We start from the raw sequence: 16826 nt of genomic DNA, 5'->3' as shown, positions 1-16826 counted from the left end.
CAATAAATAAAAAATATGGCAATAATAAACCATTGCTGTTGTGCTTATTTTTATTTATACAGGGAGTTAAACTTGTTACGATTTGCATACAAAATTGGTTATAACTTTGTAAATACCATGTGTGTATAATATAACAAACCTTTATATTTTTTTGATGGAGAAGTTAACAGGATTTCGAATATAAAATAAAATATAGGGTGTTCCATTTAAAAAAACATAAGTTTGGTTTGCTACTGTGTTATCGAACAACCTGTAACATTGTAACTAATTTTGTAATGTGAAGCTCAAAGTTTGCTACAATTTTTGTTATTAACTTTTATTGCTATTAATATAGCGGATCTATCGAGCTTTACCCCACTAATCAATCACCCTGTAGAATAGAAAAGCGACTTAAAGATTTTGACCCTCCCTAAATTTTTTTCTGGCGGCGGCCCTGGATCCTGTCAGAGAAAATATCAACAGAATGAAGCCTATTGGAACCGTGCAAGTTCGGCAAAGCGACACCTGGTTTCTACGCTCAGCAACATTATTCGCACTTTTAATTATATTGGCCAATTATATTAGTCCTGGTTACTGGATAATTGTCAAGGCCATAGTCCAAAAAAAATAATAAGAAGAAAAAATAAGATTAGGTTATGTTATTAAAACGTAAACAATTGTATGTAGTAAATAAAATTAGTTATTAAAATGCAGTACTGCAAGCAAAATACAATTAATTAAATTTACCTTTATATAATAATTGCATATCATATCAATATTGTGGAGCAATATATAACTTTTCTTCTTCATTGACAGTAGATATGAAATATACGTCAATTTGACAATTTCAATTGACAATGAATTACTTAAGAAAGTTACAATATTTCTCCGCTATTCTCGCACGATCGTTTCTCGTATCCCCTCCAAGTACTTGCACACCGCGAATTGAGAAAAAAATGTAGCTTAAACACCAATCATGCGAATTCACACAACAACCTGTCAAGGAAGACAACAGAGAACAAGAAAACAAAGAAGAGAAAAACGAATCAGAAGATCAGACTCTGTACCACTTTTTGCATGTATAATATTTTCCAAATTTTCATAGTTATGACACTCGTTTGATAAATCCAAAAAACTCGGGCTAATTGGTCCTAACCAAAGCTATCAATAATAATATCTACCTATATAATACATAATCACAAAAAAATTTAATGCAGTAAATAGATTACCTCTTGTAAAATTACAGCTAACTGCTCTGCAGTCTTGCCCGAATAGGTATGGGACTCCAGAACCGGAAGCGCATATGGTGGAGAGTTGCATATTAAAATGCAATGTTTCTGCACTAGTGTGGTCACGTCTCGTTTCTGCTGCAGTTCTTCGAAACAATGTAAGGCTGTAGCTAATCCTTCTGCGATATTTGAATGAGATTCTCCTTTGCCTCCAGCCAAACTTGAAAAGACAATATTAAAATGTAAATTTTAAATTGAATTTTAATTTAAATTAAAATGTAAACACTAAAAACACCACCAACCATTCATCTAGTAAACGTTCCACGACCATGTTGTACTTTCGGATCGAATTAATGCAATCTCTTAATTACTTACTCACTTAGTCTTAGTCCTAAGCCTTTCTTCATTTAGGTGTAAGGCTCTTAATTGGAAAGGCAACTAAATTGACAAATTATAGGTACAAGGGAATTTCAAACTATAAAATTTGCAGAACAAGTCTTTAAAACCTGACCTAAAAAAGTTAAAATCTACTTACTCTAATTTATCAACTGCACTCAATAGTTTTGTAGGGCTTATAAATGGACCAAATGTATCAGTACTGAGATGAGGCAAGCAATCTGCAGCATGGAACACAACGATGCCATACATGGAATTAGCATTTTCAGATACATAATTTGCATCATCTATCTTAGCCTGATTGAAATATCTACAAACACAATATTATTTTAATAAACATTTTAAATAAATTCTTAAAAAAAGCACACTTTTAAGTAATTCAGCAGTGTAAAGTTATCAGAAAGTAGCGAAGTTACACTGAAAAATCAGTACCTCAAGCTACCTTCAACTATCCGTTCAAAGTCATCATTAAAATTATTAACTATATAAAGAGTTACCAGATAAAATACACATACAAATAGCATTGAAAAGTTTCTAAATATCTGCTTAGTAATTTGTAGACAAGAAATATCTGTTATGTGTGGTATATTTTCATATGTTCGTTTCGTAACACTTGAAATTCACTGCATAGAACACATATTTTTGGACTTAAAAGAACAACCATATTGCTTACAGTTTCACTGAGAATTTCAGTTTTCAGTTTGTAAATACATAGACGGAAGTTTCTTTACTTCATTCTTCAAGATTGTAAAAAAAATAAGTTTGGAAGAAAAATTTTAGTAAAGTTGCAACAAATTTAATCACTATAGGTAGATGAAACAATGGAAGAATTAAACAACTCTTAGTGAAATTTTGAGACTATAAAGACAATAATAAATGACATTTTTCAGCTCCCAAAAGATACCAACAAAGCTCCCAACAGCTAAATTGTGAAGGTGTAGATTGTAGGTGCTTCCTACTGAGGAATGTTGCCTTTTTAATTTTTTAGTCTAACATTAGATAATTAAATCAAAGCATTTTAAAAGCTAACAATAAAACAGTGAAAACGTTTGTTTTCTATACTTCCGCAAAATTTATTACAACTATGTGACTACAGCGGTTTCGGCAGAGTGCCTTTCTCAAGTGATTTAGTTTACAATGGTTTGCCTATTTAAGTCTTTAACTGAAGAGGTTGAGGAGTGGGAAGCTGTTTGTCTCGAGTTGGTCATTCAGAATTATATCTGTATTTTTTAATTTATTAATTTCCATAGATTCTAATAAAGATAGCTTAAGGCCTTTATTTTGAATATGCAGAATTTGAAACTGTTCATTAAAAGAATGATTATGATCTAGAAGGTGAAGTGCGTGTGTAGAAGTGTCTGTTTTTCTATTGTTGAAAGGCCTTTTCTGTTCTGCTATCCGTTTGTCAAAAGTTCTGCCAATTTGACCGATGTAAGTTTTCGGACAGTCACCACAAGTTAGTTTGTAAACACCACTCTGTAATTGTTTTCTCTTTCGGCTCTTATTGTTCTTAATATATTTGCTTGTATAAGTTGTTAGTTCTGAAAGCTGGTGTTATTCTTTTCTTTTTTATATATCTGGCTATTTTTGTTGTTATCTTGCGATAATTGTTATATGTGATAGAGCAGAAGGTACTGGGTTCTTTCTGTGGTGGTGGATAGACTAATTTCAGGGCTTTCTTATGGAGTTTTTGGTTTAAAATTGTGTTAATTGTTTGTTCGTTATAGCCATTGTTTACTGCTATTTGTTTAATGATGTTCAGTTCTATCTCGAAGTTACTTTTTGTCATGGGAATTTCTGTCAGTCTATGTATCATGCTATGGTAGGCTGCTAGTTTGTGTTGTGTAGGATGGGATGATGAATTGTGTATAGTTGTGTCAGTATGGGTAGGTTTATAATATACGGAGAACTCATGTTTGTTGTGTAGTCTGGTAATTGTTACGTCTAGAAAGTTTATGGACTTATTCTGTTCTGTTTCTATTGTGAACTCAATGTTACTATGAAGTGAATTAATGTATGATAGAAATTGGTCAAGTTGCCTGTTAGTTCCTGTAAAGCATACTAGTATATCATCCACGTATCTCCACCAATATAAGAACTGTTTAAATACGGGATGTTTAGAAATTGTTGTTTCAAGCTGGTTCATAAATATATCTGATAGCAATGGGCTTAGAGCCATAATAAATCCTGCACTGTTGTTTGTGTATATTTGATTATTAAATTCCAAATAGTCTTGATTTATGCAAATTTCAAGTAGGTGTAAAATTTCAGATGCAATTATCAGATTTGTACTATTATGGTCTAAAATATTTTTAACTAAAACAAAAGTTTCTGTAGGAGGAACACTAGGAAAAAGATTTTTTACGTCAAATGAAATTAGTCTGGAGTTGTTGGGCAATTGAAAATGTTGTATTTTCACTATGTGAATACACTAAATTTTCACCTAAATTCACCGTAAAAAATACACTAGAACTAGTTAATAAAATACAACATTTTCAATTGCCCAACAACTCCAGACTAATTTCATTTGACGTAAAAAATCTTTTTCCTAGTGTTTCTCCTACAGAAACTTTTGTTTTAGTTAAAAATCTTTTAGACCATAATAGTACAAATCCGATAATTGCATCTGAAATTTTACACCTACTTGAAATTTGCATAAATCAAGACTATTTGGAATTCAATAATCAAATATACACAAACAACAGTGCAGGATTTATTATGGCTCTAAGCCCACTGCTATCAGATATATTTATGAACCAGCTTGAAACAACAATTTCTAAACATCCCGTATTTAAACAGTTCTTATATTGGTGGAGATACGTGGATGATATACTAGTATGCTTTACAGGAACTAACAGGCAACTTGACCAATTTCTATCATACATTAATTCACTTCATAGTAACATTGAGTTCACAATAGAAACAGAACAGAATAAGTCCATAAACTTTCTAGACGTAACAATTACCAGACTACACAACAAACATGAGTTCTCCGTATATCATAAACCTACCCATACTGACACAACTATACACAATTTATCATCCCATCCTACACAACACAAACTAGCAGCCTACCATAGCATGATACATAGACTGACAGAAATTCCCATGACAAAAAGTAACTTCGAGATAGAACTGAACATCATTAAACAAATAGCAGTAAACAATGGGTATAACGAACAAACAATTAACAAAATTTTAAACAAAAAACTCCATAAGAAAGCCCTGAAATTAGTCTATCCACCACCACAGAAAGAACCCAGTACCTTCTGCTCTATCACATATACTGGCAAGATAACAACAAAAATAGCCAGATACATAAAAAGAAAGGAATAATACCAGCTTTCAGAACTAACAACAACTTAAGCAAATATATTAAGAACAATAAGAGCCGAAAGAGAAAACAACTACAGAGTGGTGTTTACAAACTAACTTGTGGTGACTGTCCGAAAACTTACATCGGTCAAACTGGCAGAACTTTTGACAAACGGATATCAAAACACAAAAGGGCTTTCAACAATAGAAACACAGACACTTCTACATACGCACTTCACCTTCTAGATCATAATCATTCTTTTAATGAACAGTTTCAAATTCTGCATATTCAAAATAAAGGCCTTAAGCTATCTTTATTAGAATCTATGGAAATTAATAAATTAAAAAATACAGATATAATTCTGAATGACCAACTCGAGACAAACAGCTCCCCACTCCTCAACCTCTTCAGTTAAAGACTTTAAATAGGCAAACCATTGTAAACTAAACCACTTGAGAAAGGCACTCTGCCGAAACAGAACAGCTGTAGTCACATAGTTGTAATAAATTTTGTGGAAGTAGTCAGTAGCCATGGCAGGAGAAGCACGTACAAATAACACTGCCGACGTCAGTGGTAATATAGTTTGCAGAAAATGCAAATCTAAAGTTGTTTCACCGGTAAAGTGTATAATATGTGATAGCTGTTATCATCCCAGTTGTGCCAAAAAACTGGAGTTACAAATTCTTGACAAAGTTTTTACTAAATTTTTCGATGCCATCGAAAACTTAGCTGCGTCGACAGAAAATAAGGTAGATATACACATCTTTAAATATATTATCAAACAAAAAGATCTCTTAATATCAGAACTAAAGGAAAAAATATTCCTATTAAATACACAAACTGACTCATTAAAACAATTAGAAATAAAACAAGTTCCGGAAAAAACTGACTATTCTTTATTTAAAAAATCTAAACACATAGCTGATAACAATAAACAAGTCCTCAATTCACCAGAGTCAACAATAGGCCAGGAGAAATGTAAGGAAAGCGATTCAATTACTGCTAAAGATGTCAGCGAAGCCATAAACCGAGCACAAAATATAATACCTGCATCTAGTCGAACCGAAAAGACTGGAGATGCCAACATGCAAATTCGCAGTAACATTCCTACGGATTGGCAGAAAGTGACTTACAAAAAGAGAACACCCAAAAAAAACTTATTAGTGGGTAACTATTCTGGAAATTCTAATGTAGAAGGAGTGGATCAAACAGTTGCCCTACACGTATTTAATCTGAAACCGCAAACATCTGCAGAAGACCTTCAATCATTTTTATCAAAAAACCTGCCAGAAGCCAGCTGCTCAGCTCTTCCATCTCGTCGTCCTGATATATATTCTTCTTTCAAAGTGGAAATCTCGAAAACAAACTACAATAGGGCGTTGGATGCCTCGATTTGGCCAAACAAAGCCTGTATAAGGAATTTTTTTCAGTTGAGGAAAAAGAAAGAGCAAATCGAGTAGAAGTATCTATCGACAATGAAACAAAACATACGGCAATTTTTAAAATTATACAGTTGAATACAGCGTCCATTAGAAACAAACTTGAAAGGTTGGAAATTCTGCTTGACCAAGAAAATCCCATTGTCGTCAGTATTGCGGAGCACTGGTGTAAGCAGGATGAAATATCTGTAATGGTAACTCCGGGTTACGATCTTGTAACCAGTTATTGTCGACCTATCCATGAGCATGGCGGATCGGTTCTGTATGTGAAATGTGGGTATGAATCTCAGATCATCAATGTGTGCCAGTTCGCCGTGGAAATGCATTATGAGTGCAGTGCGGTGAAAATAATGTTTTCTGAAAGAAAAGTGGCAGTCATCCAGGCCTCCCAGTGGATACTTTTATTTGTTCTTGAAGCAGTTTTCCTATACGATTGAACTCTGTAATAGGTATGTTGACGATATTTTTATTTGTGGTGACTTAAACATTGACTATTTGGAAAATAGTTTATTTAAAATTCTTTTTACCGATGTTCTAATGAGCTACAATCTTAGCATAACCTCTATGGTTCCCACAAGGGTAGCGACAAATTGTTTGAACCAAACTTCTATCAGTAAGATTGATTATATTATGACCAATACAGCTAATATACTTCAATGCAATTCTAATGTTTTTGAAGCGCATTTAAGTGACCACAGAGCAATTAGTTTGGAATATGTAGTAGACATTAATAGTAGCTGTACTAAGTCGAATGACCAGCCTAATTATAAATATTTTAGAGACTTGTCTGACAACAACCTTAAACAAATTTCTTCTGTGCTATCTGTAACTGACTTTGACGATATTTATTTAATCGATAATGTTGATAAATGCTTTGAAAATTTTATAAGTAGTTTAATATATGTGTTAGATTATTGCTGTCCAGTAAAACGGTATAATATTAGTAAGCAGACTTGCAATAAAAAATGGATTACTCCGGAAGTTAAGCAGTCTAGTGTTCATTTAAAAAATGCTTACTGGCTTAATAAAGAACTAAAAGATGCCAATTCTCTTACGAATTATAACAAAATTAAGAAAGACCACGCGGAACTATTACAAAAATCTAAATTAAAATTTCATGATCAATTGATAAATAATTCAAGTAATAAAAATAAAACTGTATGGAATCTTGTTAACAAGGAAACTGGCAGGAAGTCTATTCAAAAAAACATAGCATTAAATATAGATGGTGAAAGTTGTACTGATTCTAAGCAGTTGTCTGAAGTTTTTTGTGATTATTTTGCTACAGTAACCGAAGAGAAACTGTCAAATCATTTTGGGAATTCTCGATCTAATAGTTGCACATCTTCTGCTATTCTTAAAAACAGTTTTTTCTTTAGACCTGTTGTTGGTAATGAGGTAATGAACGTGATCAACAATTTAAAAAATAAAAAAAGCACTGGACTTGATTCTATCTCGATAAGAGTATTAAAGGCTATGTCATCTTATATAATAAATCATATTGCATATTTGATAAATTTATCAATAGGTAAAGGAGTCTTTCCAAGTATTCTAAAAAAAGCAATCGTTATTCCTAGTTACAAAAAAGACGATCCGGAAGACATTTCAAATTATAGACCTATTTCCTTATTGTGTGTACTTTCCAAAGTATTTGAGAGAATTGTGTATAACCGTATGTCTGAGTTTTTGGGTAGATTTAGAATTGTAAGCGATTGTCAACATGGATTCCGTACAGGTAGATCCACTCAGTCTGCTGCCTGCAGATTTTGTGAAAGGGTCTACAGATCTTTGGATGCAGGTGAATATGTGGCAGGTCTCTTTTTTGATCTAACCCGTGCCTTTGATTGTCTTGATAGCCGTTTTGTTAGCAATAAACTGTATAATATTGGTTTTAGAGGCATATTTTTAGATTGGCTAATCAATTATCTATCAGATAGGATAATTTGTGTTAAAATCAATGAAGCTGTTTCAGAGGAACGTGTTATTAATCTGGGAGTTCCACAGGGCTCTGTATTAGGACCCCTCATTTTTTTGTTGTTTATTAACGATGCATCTAACCAGTTTGATGTTTTGGACCTGACGTTATTTGCAGATGATACTTCTCTTGTGGTCTCAGCACAGACCTATGAGAAATTGGCATCTACTTGCAATAGTTTTTTAGCTCGATTTAATGACTGGTGTCGATTTAGTAACCTAATTTTAAATGCAGACAAAACAAAAATAATATATTTTAATAACTTAAATTCTGTAAATCCTGTACTACACCTAAGTTTTAACAATGTACTGCTGGATTCCTCAAATCATACAAAATTTTTAGGTATCCACCTCGACTCAAAATTAAAATGGTCAGTTCACATAGACATGCTCAGTAAGTCCCTTAATAAGTCGTACTATGCATTATCCCGTATTAAAAATATTATGCCCATCTCTGCGCTGTTAAATGTATACTATAGCCTTGTTTATAGTAGACTTTGTTACAACATAGTATTATGGGGGAATGCAGTCAACAGTGACAGAATATTTATAACACAAAAACGTATAATACGAAAAATGTTTGGAATTAGACCTCTTGAGAGCTGTAAGCCCATATTTATTAAGAATAATATTTTAAGTTTTCCATGTATTTATATTTTCAGAATGTTACTATATGCTGTTGATAATATTCATATGTATGACAGAAACTCTAGTTTTCACAATTATTCGACGCGAGGTGGCGACTTGCTGAGTGTACCTGGTCATAGATCGAGTAAATTTGAAATGTCAGTGAAGTATATGAGCATTAGATTGTTTAACGTTTTACCAAAAAAATATAGAACAATGAATAAATATTTCTTTAAGAAATCCATTAAAAGCTTATTGCTTACCAAATGTTATTACACTGTGGAAGAGTTTGTTTCGGACAGAAATATTACCTAAATGGTATTAAATGTTATCAAAACCTTAAAATGTTTATAAAATTTATAAACATTTATTTTATTTATTTTATTGTTTGTTTGTTTGTAAAACTAATGACATGTCCTATACATTGTATGTCTTAAAGGATGAATAAATATTATTATTATTATTATTATTATTATAGAAAACAAACGTTTTCACTGTTTTATTGTTAGATAAAATGAACTTCCATCAAGTAACGGTCGAATCGATCAATTATTTTAAAAGCTCTTTAAAACCATTAAGCTTAATGTATGCGCTCAACTCTGACACGAGCACGGCTTACCAGCAATTTTGTACATGCTCGACTGGGACACAAGCAACTATTAAATTTTAATCAATAATTTTTTTTACTCATTTGCGAAGCTGGTATTTGTATAGGACATAAATACCAAAAAATAACTTTTTTTATTGCTCAGTTGGTGTTAATTAATTGTAAAATGATATTTATTTATCTAAAACCTTGCAGTCGGAACCATTGACAATAATTATAGAAATTTAATTTTCTTGAATTGACAGAATTTTGTTTTTATACAAAGCGTTATAGTCGAGGAAATGAAGCTGGAAAAATGGCAAAACCTCGCAGTTTTTTCGTCCAGCATCGATTTGTACAAAAATTTGGAATTAGGCTCATTTCATCCTCTAGTTCTAGTTCATTTTCTATATTGAGCCGTTGTACGCTTTTGGTTTTTTAAGGGTAAAAACGACCCCTAAAAAAACTACTTGTAAAAAATTATAAAACGACATTTTAAACTTTAATATTGTCAACATTTGGTTCTTATTAGTTACATAATAATTGTTTTATGCTTTAAGATATACTATCATAATATTTGAACCCTTAAAACCACCCTTGTTGGAGCTATATATAAAAAATTACTTATCCTAAAAAAATAATTTCGGCTTGCATCGATTTACATTAAAATTTGGGATTAGGATCATCTCACCCTGTACTTCATATTCTATAACACGCTCAAGGGCGTCGATTATTTTTAGGGGTGTAAACTACCCCTTATTGTCAAAAATTATAACATTGTAAACTTTAATATGGGTAAAATTTGGTTTTGATTGGCTAAAAATAATGATTGTTTTATGCTTTAGGATATAATATAATATTTCAACCCTTAAAAACCACCCTTAAGAACATTATAATTTTTATAAGTAGATAATTTAATAGATCTATATAGAAAAAAGTAGAATTAAAGAATTACAAAAACATTTATTTACACAAAAATACGAATTTACAAATATGTAGAAGTACAAATACACATTGTTTTTAAGTCATCTTCCAGTATACGAACCAATTCTGTGGTATTATACATGCATTGAAAAAGTTCCACAACCGGACTATTCGAATATTTCGAAAAAAAAAAAACCCGTTTTATAAATATAGCTCTTTCATTTTTGTAGGATTGTTGAAGAATTATAAGAGTGTGTAAATTAAATTCCGTTAGATCCCTTAATTTTTAATTGGGGTGGGTTTAAAGGGCTCGAATAAGGGGGTGTTTGCTCGTAAATAGAGGTTTTAAATAGCTATATCTCGCTAACTATTCACTGTAATGAAAATCTATGCACAATATAATTTCAGTTATTAGAAAAGCTATAATTTAGTAGTCCATCATTTTTTTCGTATCTCCAGTATTTTCGGAGATATTTGGAAGTAAAACGTGAAGAATACGAAAGTGCAAAAAATTAATTTTTCTAAAATTTGGCCTTTTAAATAGGTGAAACTTCTTGAATGTATTGACAATACAAATATACAAGGAATTACAGAAAGGTGAAGACCAATTTTTAATTAGGAGGGTATTTAGGGGGTTATTTTCACTGATTTTTTCGTAGAGAAAAGCAGGTACCATGTTAGAAATTTTTTATTATTATTCTTTGTGAGGTTTAATTGTATACTTGAAAATAGGTAATTTAAGTTTTCCTCGAAAAATGCAAAGTTTTCCCGTTATTTGGCTTTGAATATTTCAAATTATGCATTTGACGAGAAAAGCTAACTTTTAACATGCCGTATCTCGGTTTGTATTGGTCTTAAAGATATTATAGGAAAAGAATTTAGTTTGTGCTACTAAAAGATACAATGTTGTTATCTGCAGTTTTTTTGATTAAATGCATATTTTTCGAGGTATTCTCAAAAAACCCTCTAAGAAGTCGATATTTTCGACGAAAAACCATTACTTTCAAGCGCTAATAACTTGAAAAATATTAGTTTTACGAAGAAAATGTAAAAAACATTTTTTTCTTAGAAATACTTTTTACATCGATTTATATGGTAAAATGTAATAAAAAATTCCCACCCCCGAGATGGGGTGGCAACCACCCCCAAGGTTTTAGCGTACAGCGGCATGATATAGAAAATGATCCTTGGACTATTCCCTACCTTCTGTGATAATTTCAAGTAAATCCATGCTGGACGAAAAAATTGCGAGCCAAAATGCTTCATTTCCTCGACTATCAGTACATTTGAAGCATTTTTAGGTGAATCGTGTTTTTTCTTTATTTTTGATCTTTATTTTTTACTCTTAGAATTTTATTTGTTATACACATTTAGTATTTAGGATTATTTTGTCAATAAATGTTTTTATATACAAAAAATTATTTTAATTGCTTTGGTTTTCCATATTATCAAACATAATACTTACTACCGTAACTTTTAAATAGATTATATGTGTATACTCACATATACAGAGTGAGTTTTATGTACGGAAACCCTCAATTATCTCGGAAACTGTGTGTACGATTTTTATAGATTTTGTTGGGTAAGGGTTTTCTAATGCGACCGATATTACAGTCTGTTCCAACGAAAATTTGACCCACCCAGAAACTCAGAAACCATGAACTTTTTCAAAATTTAAAAAAACACGTCAATTTTTAATTGGAGAGGGGCGAATTTTCATGCAAAATTCATGCCCTCAAATGTTACCCCCTACTGCCCCGCATCGACCCCCACTTTTTTTTTAAATAACAAGTGTGGTCGAGTGGCACATCATTTGAAAGGTATTTTTTTGAAGTGAAAACTTCTTTAGGGACGTTGTGCGATTTTTGGATAGGAGAAAACGCATTTAATTCGCGACCGTCATAGCGACCGTCATTGCGACCGTCATCGCTTATGGTATATATTATTTGTTTGTATATATAAATTGTATAGAAGTATTTAAATCTAAAATAAATGTAAAACCTATTTTTTGATGGGTAAAAAGGATTTATTTCGCGACCGTCATCTCTTCAACGAAATAAATTTTGTACGTATATTTATTGAAGTGAAAACTTCTTTAGGGACGTTGTGCACTTTTTGGATGGGAAAATGTATTAAATTGGCGACCGTCATCGCTTCGAAGAAATCAATTTTTGAAGTGAAAACTTCTTGAGGGTCGTTGTACACTTTTTGGATGTTTTGGATGGGGAAAAAGTATTAAATTAGCGACCTTCATCGCGACCGTCATCGCTTCGACGAAATAAATTTTTGAAGTGAAAACTTCTTTAGGGGACGTTGTGCACTTTTTAGATAGGAAAAGTGTATTGAATTAGCGACCGTCATCGCTTCGGCAAAATAAATTTTTGAAGTGAAAACTTCTTTAGGGACGTTGTGCACTTTTTGTGTGGGAAAAAATTATTAAATTAGCGACCGTCATCACTTCGATGAAATAAATGTTTGAAGTAAAAACTTCTTTGGGGAAGTTGTGCACTTTTAGGGTGGGAAAAAGAAATAAATTAGCGGCCCTCATCTCTTCGACGAAATAAATATTTGAAGTGAAAACTTCTTTAGGGAGGTTGTGCACTTTTTAGATTGAAAAAAGTATTAGCGACCGTCATCGCTTCGATGAAATTGATTTTTGAAGTGAAGGGAGGGACTTCTTGAGGGACGTTGTGCACTTTTTGGATGGGGAAAAAGTATTAAATTAGCGCCCGTCATCGCTTCGACGAAATAAATTTTTGAAGTGAAAATTTCTTTAGGGACGTGTACTTTTTGAATGGGAAAAATATTAAATTAGCGACCGTAATCGCGACCATCTTCGCTTCGACGAAATAAATATTTGAAGTGGAAACTTCTTGAGGGACGTTGTGCACTTTTTGGATGGGGAAAAAGTATTAAATTAGCGACCGTCATCGCTTCGACGAAATAAATTTTTGAAGTGAAAATTTATTTAGGGGCCTTGTGCACTTTTTGGATGGGAAAAATATTAAATTAGCGACCGTCATCGCGACCATCATCGCTTCGACGAAATAAATATTTGAAGTGAAAACTTCTTGAGGGACGTTGTACATTTTTTGGATGGGGAAAAATTATTAAATTAGCGACCGTCATCGCTTCGACGAAATACATTTTTGGATTGAAAATTTCTTTAGGGATGTTGTGCACTTTTTGGATGGGGAAAAAGTATTAAATTAGCGACCGTCATCGCTTCGACGAAATAAATTTTTGAATTGAAAATTTCTTTAGGGACGTTATGCACTTTTTGGATGGGAAAATGTGTTAAATTAGCGACCGTCATCGCGACCATCATCGCTTCGACGAAATAAATATTTTAAATGAAAACTTCTTGAGGGAAGTTGTACACTTTTTGGATGGGGAAAAAGTAATAAATTAGCGACCATCATCGCTTCGACGAAATAAATTTTTGAACTGAAAATTTCTTCAGGGACGTTGTGCAGTTCTTGGATGGGGAAAAGTTATTGAATTTGCGACCGTCATCACTTTGCTGAAATAGATTTTGTACGTATATAAATTATGTGTATGTATATAAAAATAGCATAGGGCATACGCATCGCGTATATGATATAGGTATAGCACTTCTTTTTGGATATGGAAAAAGCATTGGCCTCGTAATTTATTTACTATAAGAAGTTTTCACTTCTGTCGGCACTCCCACGAGTGCCTTCATTTTTTTTATTTACGTAATAAGTTTGAAGATAATTTTGCATGAAAATTCGTCCCCCTTTCAATATAAATTGACATGTTTTTTTTTAATTCTGAAGAAACTCTTGGTTTCTGAGTTTCTGGGGGAGGGGTCAAATTTTCGTTGGAACACTCTGTATAGTGGTTATATTGTTGTCGGATCTTCCGCTTTTTCTGGAAGTCTAATGAACTTTCTTATTTAAAATGGAACACCCTGTATATTTTTTGCGTTTTGAAGTCCTTAAGAAACACTAATTATTTTTCATGTTATATTCCCTATACACATATTATAAAAATCAATTTTTTCGGCCCGGGTAGACAATATTTTAGGTTCTTTGGATCATTGGGAACAACAAGTTCTTGTGTAAAGTTTCTCTAAAATTAATCGTTTTCGAGTTATAACGAGATTGTTATGCGGAGTTTGTTGAAAGTACTGAGGAATTACTTAATGAAAATATAAAACCGTTTTGAATGTTGGTTAATTCTATGAAGAGTAATTTTGATATTCCTGGTTGTATGAAGTTGAATAATTCTGTCTGGTGAGCCTCAGTCAATTGTTGATGCTTTCGCCACCTTCTTCAGCACTGTCTATAATACTAACATCTTACATTGATGACTGGGTTGATCCATCTGATAGCAATCGCTGCCTTATTCACTATTTTACTGTTAAAATAACTAAAGTTTTGGACTGCTTGGACAATCTTGATACTAGTAAAGGCCCTGGCTCTGATATGATATCGAACTTGTTTTTAAGGAATTGTTCATTTTCTTTGTGTACATAGAGTGTAGGTGTAGACCATTATGGCTTATTTTTAACAGATCCCTGACAGAGGGCCATTTTCCATCACAGTTTAAGAAAGCCTATGTGAAACCCATACATAAATCTCGTGATAAGTCATTTGTTTGTAATTATAGTTCCATAACAACTCTTTCTGCCATTCCTAAGATTTTTGAAGCCCTGGTAACTGATTTCTTGACGGATAATTTGAAAAATCAACTACAGTTCACCAAATATAGCTGAAAGTGTGAAATTCCCATGGCCTGCGCTAACAATGAAGTGAGAACGCACATACAAACGGTCTGGACCGTCAGGGCGAGTGCGAGGTCCGTCGTTTGACGAATGCACATCATGATCGTCACGCGTTTTTACACTTTCAGCTATATTTGGTGAACTGTACATACTGCTCAACATGGTTTTCTGCCTGGCCGTTCTATTTCAATCAACCTTCTTCTTTACACGGATCATATTGTAAATGCTTTCGTGTACAGTTTACAGGTGGATTCCATTTATACTGATCTGTCCAAAGCGTTCGATAAGGTAGATCATTGACGTTTATTGCATAAATTGGAATATTTTGGTGTGAGTGGTAAACTTCTTTGATGGTTGAAAACTTACTTGCGGGACAGGTCTTTATGTGTCAAACTGAATGGTTTCACTTCTAATGAGTATTTTCCACTCTCAGGAGTGCCTCAGGGGTCCCACTTGGGACCTTTATTGTTTGCAGTTTTTATTGGCGATGCTATTAAATCACTAACTGACTGCGAAGTGTTGGCATATGCCGATGACATAAAGTTGTTTTGTTCTGTTCGGGATTACTCTCGATTGTGCTAGGCTACAGAAATCTCTCGACTTATTTGCGAATTGGTGTGATAATAACAGATTAGTCATCAATTGTGACAAGTGTCAGGTTATCCAGTTTCATTGATCAGTGGAAATGGTAGATTTTGATTACAATTTGGATGGTTTTTTGATTGAGAGAGTCACTAGCGTCAAGGATCTTGGTGTCATTTTTCAGAGAGACTTATCCTTTAATTTGCATATTGATTTTATTTGTAATAAGGCTCTTAGGCAGCTAGGGTTTATTAAGAGGCATACAAGGGATTTTCAAACATTTCTTCGCTGAAAATTTTATACTGTTCTCTGGTCCGATCTCAACTTGAAAATTCCACTATAATCTGGTTTCCCTTTGTCCAATCCTCTCTTCAAAAGTTGGAGAGAGTGCAAAGACTGTTCTTTATGCGCTGTGCCTTTAAACTACACACACCTTATTCATATTCTGATATGACGAGATACTTAGAACTGGATCCTCTGTCTACTAGACGAGTTAATTTCGATCTCATATTCATTTTTAAATTGGTTAACGGAATGATACATTCACCTGAACTGCTTCAATTGGTTCGTTTCCACATTCCTTCCCGTGTCCTTTGTGAGAATACACTATTTCATATTCCTTTTCGTCGAACTAATTATTCTGTGAATATAGGTCTGGTCAGACTTCTTGTTCATGCGAATCAGTTGTCTCATGAGACAGATTTTTGAAGTTATACTTCTTTAGGCACGAGGGTGAATTTTTTATTTTACTGGGCGCATGCGCACACCGACATTATGATATTAGAGCTCAAACGTTATATGGGATCTGATTGGGTGTTAAAATCATCTGTCAATAATAATAATTGTTCAATATGGAGGTTATGGATAAGCAAATGTTGTATATATTAGTTTTTATTGTTGTGATGTCAGAGAAAAAAAGCAAATTTTTAAATTGTTTTTAAAAGAGACAGGTACGTAATAATTGTAAATGTTTCAGTATCCTAATAAAAAATTACATAGGTACAGTATTTCTCATGATCATTTT

The 16826-nt window shown here is 32.9% G+C and overlaps 1 protein-coding gene across 1 annotated transcript in view; it reads right to left on the bottom strand.

Moving 5' to 3' along the window:
• LOC126884470 (mediator of RNA polymerase II transcription subunit 25) overlaps positions 1-16826 on the bottom strand; it is a 170145-nt gene that overhangs the window by 129509 nt on the left and 23810 nt on the right. The window contains exons 2-3 of the mRNA XM_050650405.1: positions 1744-1914; positions 1209-1428 (exon numbers count right to left, since the gene is read on the bottom strand). Of these exons, the coding sequence (XP_050506362.1) occupies positions 1209-1428; positions 1744-1914 (391 nt within the window). The remainder of the gene's footprint in view (positions 1-1208; positions 1429-1743; positions 1915-16826) is intronic.

The sequence above is a fragment of the Diabrotica virgifera genome, chromosome 5, assembly GCF_917563875.1.
Source record: "Diabrotica virgifera virgifera chromosome 5, PGI_DIABVI_V3a".
Classification (NCBI taxonomy): domain Eukaryota; kingdom Metazoa; phylum Arthropoda; class Insecta; order Coleoptera; family Chrysomelidae; genus Diabrotica; species Diabrotica virgifera.
This window is presented reverse-complemented; position numbering and strand designations above follow the sequence as displayed.